A 17,965-nucleotide genomic window follows, 5' to 3' on the forward strand; every position below is an offset into this window, starting at 1 on the left:
AAAGAAAAATAAATCTCTGGAAACATGCTCCCTTAATTCTAAAATCTAGTTCAATGTCGTCCAGCCCAGTTGTTTGATAATTTTGTCTGTGCATCACACAGCTCTGCACTTTGCACTCATTAGTTTCTTGCCTGAGTCTAAACACAAAAAATGTCACTTCACATTAAAAGCGAGCACAATCAAGAAGCCTCTGGTGAGCAGCTCCTAAGCTAAGGAAAGAAAAAAAAAATACATGGGTCATTTGAGCATGTTAACGTTAACTTTGTTTAATTTTTTTTTTTTTTTATAAAGATTTTTGTTCGAGGCTGCTTTTCTGTAATGCTCTTATGTACATGTACTGATGCAATGACGTCATGTTCCTGGCCCTCTGGTGCCACACAGTTTATTACTGGCTGCAATGCAGATGCCTTGGATGGTGCAAATGTCAAAAACGGCTGGTCCTGGTTTTGGCAATAGAGGCGGCTAGTTGGCCATTCAAGACTTCACAGCTTCTCCGTTTTGAGTCATGAATGTGCTCACCACGTTTACAAAATGGAAATGGTTCAACCCAATGGTTTTGCTGTGATCATTTATGTCCAAGTATAAAAATCAGCAAAAGGTTAGAGGCCCATCACAAGGGATCACATCCTGTGTATGGTAAAGTACAAATAATTTCAATCAAGCAAGCGTTTTTGATCTGTGGTGGGGACCACATGAAATGTTAGTTAACCATTGATAAAGGTCATCTTTGTCTTCCTCCGTCTGTCTCTTACCAGGATTTTCACATTCCTGTCTGTCATGTCAGACCAATTTTGGGTATCAAGATAAGATATCCTTTATTGATCCCCAGATGGGAAATGAAGGGACTTCTGACAAACCGCGACCACAAGTTTTTGATATTTTCCAATTATTTATCGTGATCTTCAACAGGAATGCATTGTTTTCCATTGTTGTCTTTTTGTTAATGGTCTGTTTATTTGTCTATCTTGAATGAATTGGTCATGATTCAGGGATTAATACATTTTGCGGTGTAATGTGTCCAGTCATTCATGCAGTGAAGGCAAAATGGGGAATTATCCCTGAGGTAGCAGATAGAACTCAGTTTGTAGCCTCAAGCAGGAATGGCTGACATCTGAATAAAAGTGCTCAAGTTGACAAAAAGTCCTTTAAAAGCTTGCATAAACCTAATTTAAATGTAGGAGTAGTCTTGTGAATATTGTCATCTCGAAATTTAGCTTGGAATTGTATTCCTACAATTGTACTCTGTTAAAGTTGCCACTAATCTGTGTATGAAGTACCCCTAACGGACATTTATTTTTATGTTCACATATGTGTGTTCAATCACCAAAACTATTGGAACTGAAAACATTATTTACATTGTCAAAAAATATTTGAGGTTAATTTCGGAGCCTGTCATTAGATGTTTTTAATCGTTATTTTACTATTAAATATATCAGTCTCGTCATTTTAAGTACATTTTGTACTTTAAAAAAAATCCTCCTTGCTTTTTGCAATTTTTAATTTATGTTCAAAAATACATCAGGTAGTTTTATATTAGCGTAATTTCTTGTGTATAATGCGCACCGATGTATAATACGCGCCCCCAAAGTTGACCAAAATTCTGGAAAAACCTACTACCTATGTATAATGCATTTTTACAACGTATGATTTTGTTTCTACACACATGATCAAAACATGAAGATCAAAATACAGATCAAAACATGATCTGTATTTTGTTAGTTTTTTTCCAAAGAATTATTCTGAAGTTAAGCATTTTATTTGAACACGTAATACTTTTTAAAAAATAATTACTTGCTCTTATTTTGAAATTCACAGCCCTAATTTTATTTAGTAAATCAGAAAACACACAGTTGTGCTCATATATTTGATTACCCAGGCAGAATTTGTAAGATGGGTACAATTCTTTAAAGAAAACATGAAGGACATGGCAAAATACGTTTAATTTTATCTTAATGGGATTAAAATTAAATGGTCAAGCATTTCAGAAAAGCATTATCATTAAACTAAATCATAACCATAAAGAAATTAATGATGGTTGTTGTTCAGTCATCAGTCACATTTTAAAAAACAAAACAAAACAATATTTGACCAATTCTGCCAGGGTATGTAAACTTATGAGCACAACTGTACATATATGCACCCCCTGTCATAAGAATGAAAGTGTAGGCCACACCTTTTTATATCACCACTAGGTGGCGGTGGCATATTAGAAAGAAAGTGTACACCTTTGTCATACCCTCTTGGTGGCAGTGGCATTTTGGAATGAAGGTGTACAGCTTTTCATAACCACTAGATGGCGGCATATATTTATAAATGTGAAAGTTTTTTCCATTTGACCCTATACCACAGGTGTCAAACGTTTATTGAATGTTGTTAAAAGAAAAGGTGATGTAACACAGTGGTAAACATGACCCTGTCCCAACTTTTTTTAGAGCGTGTTGCAGCCATAAAATTCTAAGTTCATGATTATTTGCTAAAAACAATAAAGTTTATCAGTTTGAACATTAAATGTCTTTGTAGTGTATTCAATTAAATATAGGTCGAACATGATTTGCAAATCATTGTATTCTGTTTTTATTTATGTTTAACACAACGTCCCAACTTCATTGGAATTGGGGTTGTACACACACACACACACACACACACACACACATATATATATATATATATATATATATTTGTATTCAGAATTAAATCATTGTGGAATTTATTTTAGTCATTTTGTTAGAATATTGATAATGGTGATAATTTTGATCAGGTCAACGTTTTGAAATTTTCATACCATTTCTCTAGTAATGATGTCACAGTAACCATCCGCATCTGGCTTACATGCCCTGTGGTGAAAGCACAAGCAGATCCACGGTCTGGCATTCCATACTCCTCAGTGACGAGTTTAACTGCACTGTACGCTATTGAAATACAGGTGAGACTAATAAAATCATATTCTCTTGATAGATCCCTTGTGGAGGACGACGACACTCACATGAAAGTGGCTCTGGGCTACGGTGATATGGGCATCTGTGCTCACCTTCAGGCATCAAAGACCGGAAACACACGTTTTTTCACAAGCAACACACACAGCTCAGTGGTTCTTCAGGTGCAAGCTCTCTTCAGTCTCATAGCCTTAACTTTGAGATGAGAACCTGAATCATTGTCTAATTTCATGTTTCACCTTTTAAAAGCTGTATAGTATGAAATACTATTGTCCAGGGTTGTTCACACAGGAATAGTCTATTCAGACAACTAATACTCATTCTAACATATTACCGTGTCATCTCGCTGTTGTAGGGATTTGACCAGTTGAGGATAGAGGGACTGCTATGTGATGTCACTCTAGTGGCCGGTGATGGCGATGAAGCCTTCCCCGTACATCGAGCAATGATGGCTTCATCCTCCGACTATTTCAAAGCTATGTTCACAGGTGGGTCAGAAATGACTCAGAACATTTGTTCGTTCTGTGTCTTTTTGGTATAATTTGTGCGTGGGATGTGAATCGATGATTCATTAAATGCCTGGTTAATGGTTTTTTCTTTACTGTATTCTCAAAGCATTTTGCTCCAATTATTCGCAAATGCATGCATGATTTATCACAGTATCAGTTAAGTCACTTGTTCCACTAAGAATGTCCTCATGCTTACATCCCACACTATTGTGAGAATCTGAATGCCAAGCCATGAAGAATTAGTAGCGATAATGTTCCTGTTGCACATGTACCGAATAACAGTAGCTTGTAGATCCAAGTGTAGTCATGCTTAAGCATCTCTGCTTGCACTGAATACCAGCTAATGTCAATATGCTGACATGCTTGCACCATGTTAGCAGATGCAAATTGGAGAAATCAATACATTTTATTTACACCACATACACCCAATGGCCACAATATTAGGTGTACGTTGTGTAGAACAGCGGTGCATAATATTGATAGTTGTTTCTAATTTTTGGTTGAGTATAAACAATGCCTTTGGTATCACATAACACGGCATATAAGAATAGCTAGAATTTATATTAATGGAAAATGTGTTTTTGTTTTTTATGATGAGATTTGATAACATGGACATTGGATGCATTTCTAAAATAACATTTTTTGCAATTGAATTTGGCCTTTAATGTAAGTTTTTATCCTCTATACTGAAACATCGCAAGCATGCAACTGCTCACAGGCCTGTCAGTCAAATAAGATTATGTATTAGTTGTTTAGCAGCATCTACGTTTTGCTTATGCTTTGCTTTGCCCTGATGCAGGTGGAATGAAAGAACAGGATTTAATGTGCATCAAGCTCCACGGAGTTAACCGAATAGGCCTGAAGAAGATCATTGACTTCATCTACACAGCCAAGTTGTCACTTAACATGGAGAATCTGCAAGACACACTTGAGGCAGCCAGCTTCCTGCAAATCCTTCCAGTGTTGGATTTCTGCAAGGTCTTTCTTATATCTGGGGTAAGGAAGCATGCGCGCACACAGTGCATTACTACAGCACAACATTTTCACCAATTGCACAGTACATTACACAGTCCTTTTATATATTACATACCTACCTAATTCAAACTAGAGTTTTTGTTTTCAACACTTTTAAAGAGTAAAGCACTTCTGTTGAATGAATGAGGAGGCTACATTGACACTTTTACCTAATTTATCATGGAACGAATTCCCTAAATGTTGTGTGTAAAAATTCTAAAATATCACTTTTCTTTTGGCTTCTATTGCAATTTGATGGTCTATGTTTTGTATTGGCATTTTTAAACAATTTTCTCTCTCTATTTTTGCAGGTTTCCCTAGACAACTGTGTCGAGGTGGGCCGCATTGCCAACACATATAACCTCACAGAAGTGGACAAATATGTCAACAATTTCATACTGAAAAACTTCCCCTCACTTTTGGGCACTGGCGAGTTTGTCAAGCTGCCATTTGAGCGCTTGGCATTTGTGCTGTCCAGCAACAGCTTGAAACACTGCACTGAATTGGACCTCTTCAAGGCCGCTTGCCGCTGGCTACGCTACGAAGATAGTCGCATGGACTACGCCTCGAAGCTCATGAAGAACATCCGCTTTCCCCTGATGAACCCGCAGGAGCTCATTAATCACGTACAGACAGTGGACTTCATGCGCACAGACAACACATGTGTCAACCTTCTCCTGGAAGCTAGCAACTACCAAATGATGCCCTATATGCAACCCGTCATGCAGTCAGAACGGACAGCCATCCGCTCGGACAGTGCCCACCTGGTCACGCTGGGTGGCGTCCTGCGGCAGCAGCTCGTGGTGAGCAAGGAACTGCGCCTGTTTGACGAGAAGGCACATGAATGGAAAGCGCTGGCACCTATGGACGCACCTCGCTACCAGCACGGCATCGCAGTCATTGGCAACTTTCTCTATGTTGTGGGGGGCCAAAGCAACTATGACACCAAAGGCAAGACAGCAGTGGACACGGTGTTCCGCTACGACCCTCGCTACAACAAGTGGATGCAGGTGGCATGCCTTAATGAGAAGCGTACCTTCTTCCACCTCAGTGCACTCAAGGGACACCTCTATGCTGTTGGTGGAAGGAATGCGGCTGGGGAACTCGGTGAGTTTTTTTTTTTTTTCTTTCTTCTTTCCCACATTTTCGTCCCTTCTATCAAGAAACAGCAAAATATGTGATTAATATTGCATCAGATAAATGTCAATAAAAAGGACTTGTGTGGTTTAATAAGCCACGCTGATGCAATAATCATAGTTTTATACTGGGTTTGTCCCTTGACCAAGTTTAGAAAATAGTCGGTCCCTGTTGATCGCGAGGAATACTTTCCAGACCCACATGCTATAGATAATATAGAGACCATATAATGAAACTTTTATTTGTAGTTTTACCCCTCCCACACATTTAACCCGATTAAAACACACAAAAATAAATTGCAAGTATAAAATACAACACCAATTCCAAAGAAGTTGGGACGCTGTGTTAAACATAAATAAAAACAGAATACAATGATTTGGAAATCATGTTCGACCTATATTTAATGGAATACACTACAAAGACATTTAATGTTCAAACTGATAAACGTTATTGTTTTTAGCAAATCATCATTAACTTAGAATTTTATGGCTGCAACGCGTTCCAAAAAAGCTGAGACAAGGTCATGTTTACCACGGTGTTAGATCACCTTTTCTTTTAACAACATTCAATAAACATTTAGGAGCTGAGGACACGAATTGTTGAAGCTTTGTAGGTGGAATGCTTTCCCATTCCTGCTTGATGTACAGCTTCAGGGTCTCCGTTGTTGTATTTTACGCTTCATAATGCGCCACACATTTTCAATGGGAGTCAGGTCTGGACTGCAGGCAGGCCAGTCTAGTACCCACACTCTTTTACTACGAAGACACGCTGTTGTAACACGTGCAGAATTTGGTTTAGCATTGTCTTGCTCAAATAAGCAGGGGCGTCCATGAAAAAGACGTTGCTTAGATGGCAGCATATGTTTCTCCAAAACCTGCAAGTACCTTTCAGTATTAATGGTGCCTTCACAGATGTGCAAGTTACCCATGCCATTGGCACTAACACAGCCCCATACCATCACAGATGCTTGCTTTTGAACTTTGCATCCATAACAGTCCGGATGGTTCTTTTCCTCTTTGGCCCAGAGGACACGACGTCTACAATTTCCCAAAACTATTCGAAATGTGGACTCGTCGGACCACAGACCACTTTTCCACTTCGCATCAGTTCATCTTCGATGAGCTTGGGACCAGAGAAGCGGGCGGCGTTTCTGGGTGTTGTTGATAAATGGCTTTTGCTTTGCATAGTAGAGTTTCAAGTTGCACTTACGGATGTAGCGCCGAACTGTATTTACTGACATTGGATTTCTGAAGAGTTCCTGAGGCCATGTGGTGATATCCTTTACACATTGATGTCGGTTTTTGATACAGTGCCGCCTGAGCTCCTTTTATACCCAGTCATGGCACCCATCTGTTCCCAATTAGCCTGTTCACCTGTGGGATGTTCCAAACAGGTGTTGGATGAGCATTCCTCAACTTTCCTCAACAACTCAACTTTTTTGCCACCTGTCCTAGCAGCCATAAAATTCGAAGTTAATGATTATTTGCTCAAAACAATAACGTTTATCAGTTTGAACATTAAATAACTTTGTAGTGTATTTAATGAAATATAGGTCAATACATGATTTGTATTCAGTTTTTATTTGTTTAACAGAATGTCCGAACTTCATTGGAATTGGGGTTGTATATAAAATAAACTGTACCTGTCTTTGTCAATGTGTTAAATATGTGCATTTAAGAGGCAAGTGGTGTGAGATTTTTGGTGAGTCTGTATCTGGGTGTCTGGGAGTTAGCTGTGGCCGACCGCAGCTCCTGCGTGAGTGCGCGATTGTATTTGTGTTTTACTATTGTCCTGGCATTCAATAATCGGCTTCAAAGTGCAACTGAGGTTATCCTTTCCCACAGGCAAGGGGATTATAGTAAATATAGTGTAAAAACCCTACCATATATTGGTAGAAGGATGATGAGGATGGAGCTGCCAGGCAAGAGAGCTCGAGGAAGACCAAAGAGAAGGTCGATGGATGTCGTGAGGGAAGACATGAGAGCAGTTGGTGTTAGAGAGGACGATGAAGGAGTCTTACAGTGGGTACGGAAAGTATTCAGACCCCCTTAAAATTTTCACTCTTTGTTATATTGCACCCATTTGCTAAAATAATTTGTTCATTTTCCCCCCTCATTAATGTACACACAGCACCCCATATTTTCAGATTTATTAAAAAAGAAAAACTGAAATATCACACAGCCATAAGTATTCAGACGCTTTGCTGTAACACTGATATATTTAACTCGGGTGCTGTCCATTTCTTCTGATCATCCTCGAGATGGTTCTACACCTTCATTGGAGTCCAGTTGTGTTTGATTATACTGATTAGACTTGATAAGGAAAGCCACACACCTGTCTATATAAGACCTTACGGCTCACAGTGCATGTCAGCGCAAATGAGAATCATCAGGTCAAAGAAACTGCCTGAAGAGCTCAGAGAAATAATTGTGGCTAGGCACAGATCTGGCCATGGTTACAAAAAAATCTCTGCTGCACTTAAGGTTCCTAATAGCACAGTGGCCTCCATAATATTTAAATGGAAGACGTTTGGGATGACCAGAACCCTTTCTAGAGCTGGCTGACCGGCCAAACTGAGCAATCGGGGGAGAAGAGCCTTGATGAGAGAGGTAAAGAAGAACCCAAAGATCACTGTGGCTGAGCTCCAGAGATGCAGTCGGGAGATAGGAGAAAGTTCTAGAAAGTCAACCATCACTGCAGCCCTCCATCAGTCGGGGCTTTATGGCAGAGTGGCCCGACGGAAGCCTCTCCTCAGTGCAAGACACATGAAAGCCCGCATGAAGTTTGCTAAAAAAAAACACCTGAGGGTCACCAAGATGGTGAGAAATAAGATTATCTGGTCTGATGAGACCAAGATAGAACTTTTTGGCCTTAATTCTAAGCGGTATGTGTGGAAAAAACCAGGCACTGCTCATCACCTGTCCAATACAGTCCCAACAGTGAAGCATGGTGGTGGCAGCATCATGCTGTGGGTTTTTTTTTCAGCTGCAGGGACAGGACGACTGGTTGCAATCGAAGAAAAGATGAATGCGGGCAAGTACAGGGATATCCTGCACGAAAACCTTCTCCAGAGTGCTCAGGACCTCAGACTGGGCCAAAGGTTCACCTTCCAACGAGACAATGATCCTAAGCACACAGGTAAAATAACGAAGGAGTGGCTTCAGAACAACCCTGTGAGTGTTCTTTGAATGGCCCAGCCAAACCCAATTGAGCATCTCTGGAGAGACCTGAAAATGGCTCTCCACCAACGTTCATCATCCAACCTGACAGAACTGGAGAGGAATGGCAGCGAATCCCCAAATCCAGGTGTGAAAAACCTGGATCATTCCCAAAAAGACTCATGGCTGTATTAGCTCAAAAGGGTTCTTCTACTAAATACTGACCAAAGGGTCGGAATACTTATGGCTGTGTGATATTTCAGTATTTTTTATTATTATTATTATTTTTTTAAATCTGCAAAAATTTCAACGATTCCATTTTTTTCAGTCAATATTGGGTGCTGTGTGTACATCATGAGGAAAAAACATGGATGGCTGCAATATAACAAAGAGTGAAACATTTAAGAGGTCTGAATACTTTCCGTACCCATTGTATGTGTTTGACTTTATAATGCAAATTATGGAGTCTCTGTAGTTCTGGACCACAGCACTTTACCACCCAATACTTTTTTTTAATTTGTAGAAAATGGCCTCCATGGAAGTAGTCATCTTTTTTGGGCTTATAATTGGACCAAAGAGCAGCACCCCAATTCACTCACTGGCTGTCCACCTCACAGCTAATTCCTGCATCGGTGTTCTGCGTGTTACAACTATCAGAATCAGAATCATCTTTATTTGCCAAGTATGTCCAAAACACACAAGGAATTTGTCTCCGGTAGTTGGAGCCGCTCTAGTACAACAGACAGTCAATTTACAGAACACTTTGGAGACATAAAGACATTGACAAAAAACATTTGTGCAAAAAGATGCAGAGTCCTCTAGCACTTAGAGCAGTTCGAATGACTAATATTGCGATAGTCCGGTGCAATGACCATTGTGCAAAGGGCGCTGAGACTTCAAAGGAGTGTATGCGGTTTAAAGTGACGAGTAGTGCGATCATCTGGGACAATGTTGGTTGTGCAAATGTTACAGATACTCCTCAATCAGTGTGCAAATGGAGCAGATGCTACTCTGGCATGAGTGGCCAGTATATGCAAATAGTGCAGCATGGCGAGACAACTACAGTGAGTAATACATAATTGGCCCCACAGAAATGTGACAACGAACTCAAGTCAAAAACTGCCAGCTTATTGTAATGGAATTATGGGTTAGGTGTTTAAGAAGTTGATCCCAAGAGGGAAGAAGCTGTTGGAATGTCTACTAGTTCTAGTTTCCGTTGATCGGTAGCGCCTACCTGAGGGAAGGAGCCGGAAGAGCTGGTGACCGGGGTGCAGATGGTCCGAGAGGATTTTGCACGCCCTTGTCTTAGATCTGGCGGCGTGCAAGTCCTCAATGGTGGGTAGGGGGGTACCGACAATCCTTTCAGCAGTTTTGATTGTCCGTTGCAGTCGGAGTTTGTCATTTTTTGTAGCAGCACCAAACCAGACTGTGATGGAAGAACACAGGACTGATTCGATGACCGCTGTGTAGAACTGTCTCAGCAGCTCCGGTGGCAGGCCGTGCTTTCTCAGAAGCCGCAGGAAGTACATCCTCTGCTGGGCCTTTTTGAGGACGGAGTTGATGTTGGTCGCCCACTTCAGGTCCTGAGAGACTGTAATTCCCAGGAACTTGAAGGTCTCGACGGTTGACACAAGGCAGCTGGACAACGTGAGGGGCAGCTGTGGCGAAGGATGCCTCCTGAAGTCCACGATCATCTCTACCGTCTTGAGCGTGTTCAGCTCCAGGTTGTGTCGGCCGCACCACAGCTCCAGCCGCTCCGCTTCCTGTCGATATGCAGACTCGTCACCGTCCTTGATGAGGCCGATGACAGTGGTGTCATCTGCAAACTTCAGGAGCTTGACAGTCGGGTTCGCTGAGGTGCAGTCGTTCGTGTAGAGAGAGAAGAGCAGCGGAGAGAGGACACAACCTTGGGGCGCCCCAGTGCTGATGCTGCGTGTGGATGAGGTGGCCTCCCCCAGCCTGACCTGCTGTGTCCTGCCCGTCAGAAAGCTGTAAATCCACTGGCAGATGGCAGGTGAGACACTGAGCTGGAGAAGCTTGGTTGAAAGGAGTTCAGGGATGATGGTGTTGAACGCTGAGCTGAAGTCCACGAACAGGATCCTCGCGTAGGTCCCTGCACTGTCGAGGTGTTCTAGGATGAAGTGCAGTCCCATGTTGACTGCATCATCCGCAGACCTGTTGGTAGGCAAACTGCAGGGGGTCCAGCAGGGGACCTGTGACACTCTTGAGGTGGTCCAGCACGAGACGTTCAAAGGACTTCATGACCACAGATGTCAAAGCGACAGGCCTGTAGTCATTCAGACCAGAGATTGCAGGTTTCTTGGGGACTGGAATGATGGTGGAGCGTTTGAAACAGGATGGAACTTCGCACATTTCCAAAGATCTGTTGAAGATCTGAGTGAAGACTGGAGCGAGCTGGTCCGCGCAGACTTTGAGGCAGGATGGGGATACATGGTCCGGTCCTGCCGCTTTGTTAATCTTCTGTTGTTTGAAGATGCGTCTCACATCCTGTTCATGGATGGTTAACGCAGAAGTCAGAGGTGTGGTTGTGGTCGCGGGTGCGGCCGGGTGGGTGTGTGGAGTGAAACTGTCCTTTTCAAATCTGCAATAGAAGGTATTCAAGTCGTTGGCTAGTGTGCTATTGTTCTCACCTTGGGGGGATCGTCGCTTGTAATTAGTCAGCGATTGGAATGCACGCCAGACTGATTTTGAGTCGTTCGCGCTAAACTGTTTTTCCAACTTTGCAGCATAGATCCTCTTTGCAATGTTAATTTCTTTAGTAAGCTGGTTTCTAGCTCGATTATACAGGGCCCTGTCCCCGCTCTGATATGCATCTTCCTTAGCTTGGCGAAGCTGCTTAAGTTTAGCAGTGAACCACGGCTTGTTGTTGTTGAATGTCCGAAATGATTTTGTTGGTACACAAACCTCTTCACAGAAACTGATATAGGATGTGACAGTGTCCGTATATTCATCCAGGCTGCCAGCTGAATTTTCAAAGACACTCCAGTCTGTGCAGTCTAAACAGCTTTGAAGTTCCATCTTGGCTTCATTGGTCCACTTTTTGACTGTTTTCACTGTAGGCTTCGCACATTTAAGTTCTTGCTTGTACGTCGGTATTAAGTGAATTAAGCAGTGATCAGACGAGCCCAGGGCTGCACGAGGTATAGCACGGTATGCGTTTTTTACCGTAGTGTAGCAGTGGTCTAAAGTATTATTTTCCCTGGTAGGACAGTCGATGTGCTGCTTGTATTTAGGGAGTTCGTGGTTGAGTTTAGCTTTGTTAAAGTCCCCGAGAATAATGAGGGGTGAGTCCGGGTGTTTTTTTTTCAATTTCGTTGACTTGTTCCGCGAGCGTTAGCAATGCGGCGTTCGTGTTAGCTTGCGGTGTAATATAGACTCCAGCCAGTATAAACGATGCAAACTCACGTGGGGAGTAGAATGGTTTACAGTTCAAAAACAGCCACTCCAAATGCGGGCTGCAGTGTCTGCTGAGCACCGTGACGTCCGTACACCATTTTTCGTTTATATGGAGGCATATCCCGCCGCCCTTCGTTTTCCCCGATGATTCCATGTCGCGGTCCGCTCGATGAATGTTGAAGCCGGGAAGCATGACGGCGCCATCGGGTACAGCGTCGCAAAGCCAGGTCTCCGTGAAGCACATGGCCGCGGAACGTCCGAAGTCTTTACTGGTCTTTAACAGAAGATGAAGCTCGTCCATTTTGTTGGGTAGGGAGCGTACATTCGGGAGGTGGATCGACGGGAACGCCAATCTGTGTCCTCTCTTGCGGAGTTTCACCTGAATGCCGGCTCGTTTTCCTCTGTGGCGCCGCTTCCGCATCCATGCACCGAAAACCGCGGACGCCGCTCCGGTGAGTAACTCGGGGAAAAAACTGAGCGGATTTTCGAAAGTTGGTGACAGAAAGTCCGGAGTAGCCTCCTTGATGGTTTAGCAGGTCTCCCCTTGTGTAAGTGAGTCATGTAAGATCTCCAAAGACGGACGAAAAACACAAAAACAAAGACAATACTAGAGAGCGCGTTACCGAGGCGACCACACTGGTAGGCGCCTATCTTGCATCAATATCTTGATCTCTCTGACTCTCCTCCCTGGTGCTCCTTCCATTGTGTGGATTTGAGTTAAAACAGAACAAAGGCATAATGTTGTGATGTATTTTGATATTATTTCCATGTTCTTTTGAACCACATTGATTTTTGGGTTTGAGCGAGGCCACAGGGGCCGCAGATCCCATGCGGTTCGCCGCTGCCTTGCTACGTGCCGCATCTGGGGACACACCACATCTGACACACTGTAGCCCAAATAACACACAACACTTTACATTAAAGGCAAGATGTAATTTTTCAAGTTGTAAGCATATTTTGGCTAACTGCACATTGTAGTGGTAAAACTGGGTTGTTATGAAAAAGGAAGTGGCAATTCTTCCAAACAGCCACTGCATAGAATAAGGGCGCTTTGTACTTTGATAGTGGGGGAGGTGCGACTCATGCTGTTCCCTCCTTGTGTCAGCCCGTCCCCGTTTTAGCCCTGCCCAAAAAAATCTGGACAACTGAGAGGGTGACAAGGAGTTTTAAGAGACTGTATCTTTCAACATTTCAGTATGACAGATGCATCACAATAAATTAGGATTTGAAAACCATGTATTTCTGGAGTACAATTGAAAAACATATATAGACTCACTACAAATAGTGAACTTTTATGATTTTATTTGTTATTTTGATGATTTTAGCTACAGTGAATAAAAACTCAGATTTTACGATCTGCAAGAAATTAGTATGTTACATAAGAAACAGTCGAAAAGATTTTAGAATGGAAATGATGTTGGAATTGGCCTTCTGAAATTATTTTCTTGTGTTGAATGAATCTGTCGAATTTGAGTTCCACTTTTGGAATTGCAATGCTCAAATACAATGAACTCTCCTACAGTATTAACATGTATTGAGATGCACCTGTCCTGTATATTGTGCTGGGTTTTTGAATATTTTCAGCGTTTATGTTCAAACTTATTTAACATATTTATAAACAAATCGTGAAAATGACTTTACTGGACCTTTAAGGTCAATGGAGGCAATGCATTGGAATATGTCAAGTTGTTGATTAAATCAGATCTTTTTATGGCCTTCTCTGATCTATCAAGCAAAGTGTTTGAAGTCAGCAAGGTTCCCTTTTTATTGGTGCTCATCAGTCAGTCTGTCTTTTTGGGTTGTGGTCTTTTTTCAACAAAACAATCTCGAAAGCTAAAATGGATGCATTTTTCTCTTCTTGGCTCCTAATCCCCTGAGATTATGGAGACTAATCGGACTCCACAGGACACTTGTCGCTTGCCTATCCAATTACTGTGTTCTGTCCCCTGTGCTTTGGGCCAAATATGAAGGTCACAAAAATACTGTGGCTTGATTCACTATTGCTGGTTCCATTAACATTTGTGAGCAAGGGAAAAAAAACCTGCAGGCTATTAAGGTCACACTAAACACAACAAGGCTTTTCATCTGATAGCTAGAAAGCGGACCAGCTAAAATAATATTCTGGTGTAAATCCCCAACATTCAATTGTTTGCGCTTCAATATGTTTTTACTTCTATTGAGCGACTGTGCAATTATGTCCACAGCTCAAGGTCATTTTTTAGTAATAAATTGATTAGTGGGCAATGTTTTCACCCATCCCACCCACAGAAAAACCCTCTGCTTGCCTGCGGCATGGATACGACTCGCCAGTAAATCTTCTGACTAATTTAATTAATTTTCAGTTTTGTTGTCACTAATATGACTCAAGGAATAAAAGACGCACCACTGTTGTTGTTTGACAAATAGCCTTTTATTGTGTTAATACTGGTCAGTATTCATCATTGCACCAGCTAGGTGCAAAGCCAATATTGTAAGAATTGAGTGCATTCTCCTGCCCTGCTGCTGACAGTTGTTTTGCTTATGCAGATGACACATTGCTAATAATGGAAGACAACAAAAACACAACTGTTTTGCGATACTCTGCAAAGCGTCATTCTTCCTTTCTCACATTAAGAAGAGTACTGTAGTGGCAGCACAGAAGAAGGGCACAAAGGCACAGAACAACCCTGCTTCTCTATTAAATTCACTAAATTACCTGTAAATCATGAATCACAGTGTTTCTTTTCCAGATCGTTGCAGATTTTGTGAAAACATCCTCGGGAACTTTCACAGAAATGATTTCACAAACGTACTATCTTCTAATTTTCTGTTCGCTCCCTGCTGATGTAGTTTTCAGGATGCACCGCTCACGTTTTACAGTAGTTTGAGCTCCCACGCCGAGACCCTCCAAGGCCTCATTTTCTGCTGTTTGTCCTCCTTAGTTGTCTTGACCTACTTTCTACTAATACGTTCCCTTTTCCCCCTGGTTTTCTTTAAGCTACTGTGGAGTGCTATAACCCAAGGACGAATGAATGGACGTACGTTGCCAAAATGAATGAGCCACACTATGGACATGCTGGGACGGTGTATGGCGGCTATATGTATATTTCAGGTAAGTAGCGACCATATAATGGAAGGGTCTCATCTTAAATGCTTTATCATTTCCAATAAGATTTGTTCGTCTCAAGTGATGAAATATTTCTTGTAGCCATACCATTTTTCTTCACGCCATTTCTATTTTCTGTATTCATTTTCTATACATTTTTTTTCTTGATGCAATTGGGAGGTGAGAAGGATGTGTTCACAATAGTAGTTTGGTACCCTGGTCTACACTTTTGGTACCCTGGTCGACACGTATTTGAGTTCACAAAGGCATTTTTAAGCATCAAACCAAAAGTTACCTGGTAAAACAGCAGACCTGCTCAGATTGTGTTTGCAATGTATCGTGTGATGAACCCCAGATTTTCAAAAACAAAAAATGCTGTTACATACGTTCATTATTTTATATGAAGCTATTTTTCTACCAGCGATGTCACAAAAACTTATTGAAATGGACACGGTATTCCAAATTATTAGGTGTTTGCTATTTAATTTTTGTAAATGTGATACAGTTAAAAACAATTCTGACCATCAACAATTAAATTAGTTTCTCTATTTGTGAATGCAATACTTTCCCCCAAAAAAATTATTTAAAATAGTGTTCCAAATTATTATGCACAGCTGTCAAACTTATGGGTCATAAAAAAATCACACAATTGCACACAAAAACAGAGATCATTTTAAAAAAAAATAAATACTAGAGATAATGATAATGTTCGATAAGTTATTTTTCTTGCAACATTTTTGTGTTATATCAGTACAACATCTGGTCAATAAGAAAGGTCATGTACTTGAGCAGGGATCTCCTTTGCGATGCGTCCTGAAATGAGCAAAAATGAGTAGGGAAACATAAAACATGATCTGCGACCACAGATGGCCAGCATTACTTACCTGCGTGTGCGTGCGTGCAAGCGCTTGTTGCTGAAGTGCTTCAGCGAATAATTATCGTCTTGGTGCTAGCCAGTCATAAGCAGAAGAGGGTGGGTTATCATTCCATAAATACAATGGAGACTTTTTTTCTGGGTTGTTGTGGTAACACCCGGCACGCCGCTCCTGACACATCAAACCGCTGGCAGAACGGCTTTGGATCCATAGATGCACACAACTGGGATTTAGGGAACGTTAACTATTATGTTCACTTACCCAGGAGCTAACTTGCTAACGAGCTAATGAGCTAAACAGCTCGCTCTGGCTCACTCGATTGTGGCGACATTGTTTAAAAATCCCGGCTACGACTGTCTGCATGTCGAAGTATCCTTGGGCAAGACACTAAACCCTAACCCAGTGGGCCTGGCAGCGCCTCGCATGGCAGCAGTCGCCCATTGGTGTATGAATGTGTGTGTGAGTGGGTGAATGTGAGGCTTTGTAAAGCGCTATATAAGTGCAGTCCATTTACCATATACTTGGCAGCTGTGGCTCAGTAGGTAGAGCGGGTCGTCCAGTGACTGTAGGGTAGCTGGTTCCAATCCAGACTCCGACTGTCCGCATGTCAAAGCGTCCTTGGTCAAGACACTGAACCCTAATTTGCTCCCAGTGGGCCTGGGAGCGCCTTGTATGGCAGCAGTCACCCATTGGTGTATCAGCAACTGAAATCAAACGTTTTCCATAACTGGCAGTCTTTCACATCTCTGAGGAGATATTTTGGCCCGCTCTTCCTAGCAGAATTGTTTGAATTCAGCAAAAATGGAGGGTTTTCGATCTTCTTAGGGTCATGCCACTGCATTTCAATCAGATTCAAGTCTGGACTTTGACTGGGCCGCTCCAAAACCTTCATTTTGTTTTTGAAAGCCATTTAGAAGTTGAATTGCTTGTGGGTTTGGGATCGTTATCCTGCTGCAGAATCTAGGTGTCCTTCAGCTTGAGGTCACAAAATGATGGCTGAACATTCTCCCTCAGGATTTTATGTTTCAGAGCAGAATTCATGGTTCCATCAATCACAGCAAGTTGTCCAGGTCCTGAAGGAATAAGCAGCCCAAAACCATCCCATCACTATGTTTGATTGTTGGTATGATGATCTTTTTCTGAAATGCTGTGTTACATTTACGCCTGATGTAACAAGACACACACACCTTCCAAAAAGCTCAACTTTCATCTCATCAATCCATGTAATATTATCCCAAAAGTCTTGGGAATTGGGAATCATTCATATTTTCTTTATTTATTTATTTGTATTTTTTTTTTTTTTTTTGAAAAAGTAAGACGAGCCTTTGTTCTTTTTGGTCAGATGTGGTTTTCACCTTGAACTATGCCATTTTTGCCCAGTCCCTTCCTTATTGTTGTGTCATGAACACTGACCTTAACTGAGGCAAGGGAGGCCTGCAGTTCTTTAGAAATTGTCCTGAGTTCCTTTGTGGTCTCCTGGATGAGTAATCTTTTTAGGGCGGCCGGCCACTCTTGGGAAGGTTCTTCACCACTGTTCCATATTTTCTCCATGTGAGTATAATGGCTTTCCCCATGGTTTGCTGATTCCTAAAGCTTTAGAAATGGCTTTTGTAACCCTTTCCAGAATGATAGATAGTCAATTACTTTATTTCACGGCTGTTCTGGAATTTCTTTGGATCGTGTCCTTTTGTTCCACGTTTTTTAGATCTTTTGTCTGACTTGATTTTGTCACCACAGATTCTGTTTGAGTGATTTCTTAATTGAACAGGTCTGGAGGTAATCAGGCTTGGGTGTGATCAGTGAAAATTGTGATTAGACACAATGAATTAATGATTTA

General features: G+C 41.7%; 1 protein-coding gene across 4 annotated transcripts in view; it reads left to right on the plus strand.

Moving 5' to 3' along the window:
- Positions 1-17,965, plus strand: part of klhl13 (kelch-like family member 13) — a 67,930-nt gene that overhangs the window by 31,055 nt on the left and 18,910 nt on the right. For 3 of the 4 annotated variants that reach the window (XR_009770227.1, XM_061702953.1, XM_061702952.1), the window contains 5 exons: positions 2,956-3,097; positions 3,289-3,421; positions 4,242-4,438; positions 4,768-5,563; positions 15,146-15,259. Coding sequence is in view for 3 of the 4 variants with exons in the window: in XM_061702953.1 (XP_061558937.1) it covers positions 2,956-3,097; positions 3,289-3,421; positions 4,242-4,438; positions 4,768-5,563; positions 15,146-15,259 (1,382 nt within the window). In the remaining variant the exon portion in view is untranslated. The remainder of the gene's footprint in view (positions 1-2,955; positions 3,098-3,288; positions 3,422-4,241; positions 4,439-4,767; positions 5,564-15,145; positions 15,260-17,965) is intronic. The other variant, XM_061702954.1, reaches the window with a different exon arrangement.

The sequence above is a fragment of the Phycodurus eques genome, chromosome 17 (assembly GCF_024500275.1).
Source record: "Phycodurus eques isolate BA_2022a chromosome 17, UOR_Pequ_1.1, whole genome shotgun sequence".
Lineage (NCBI taxonomy): Eukaryota > Metazoa > Chordata > Actinopteri > Syngnathiformes > Syngnathidae > Phycodurus > Phycodurus eques.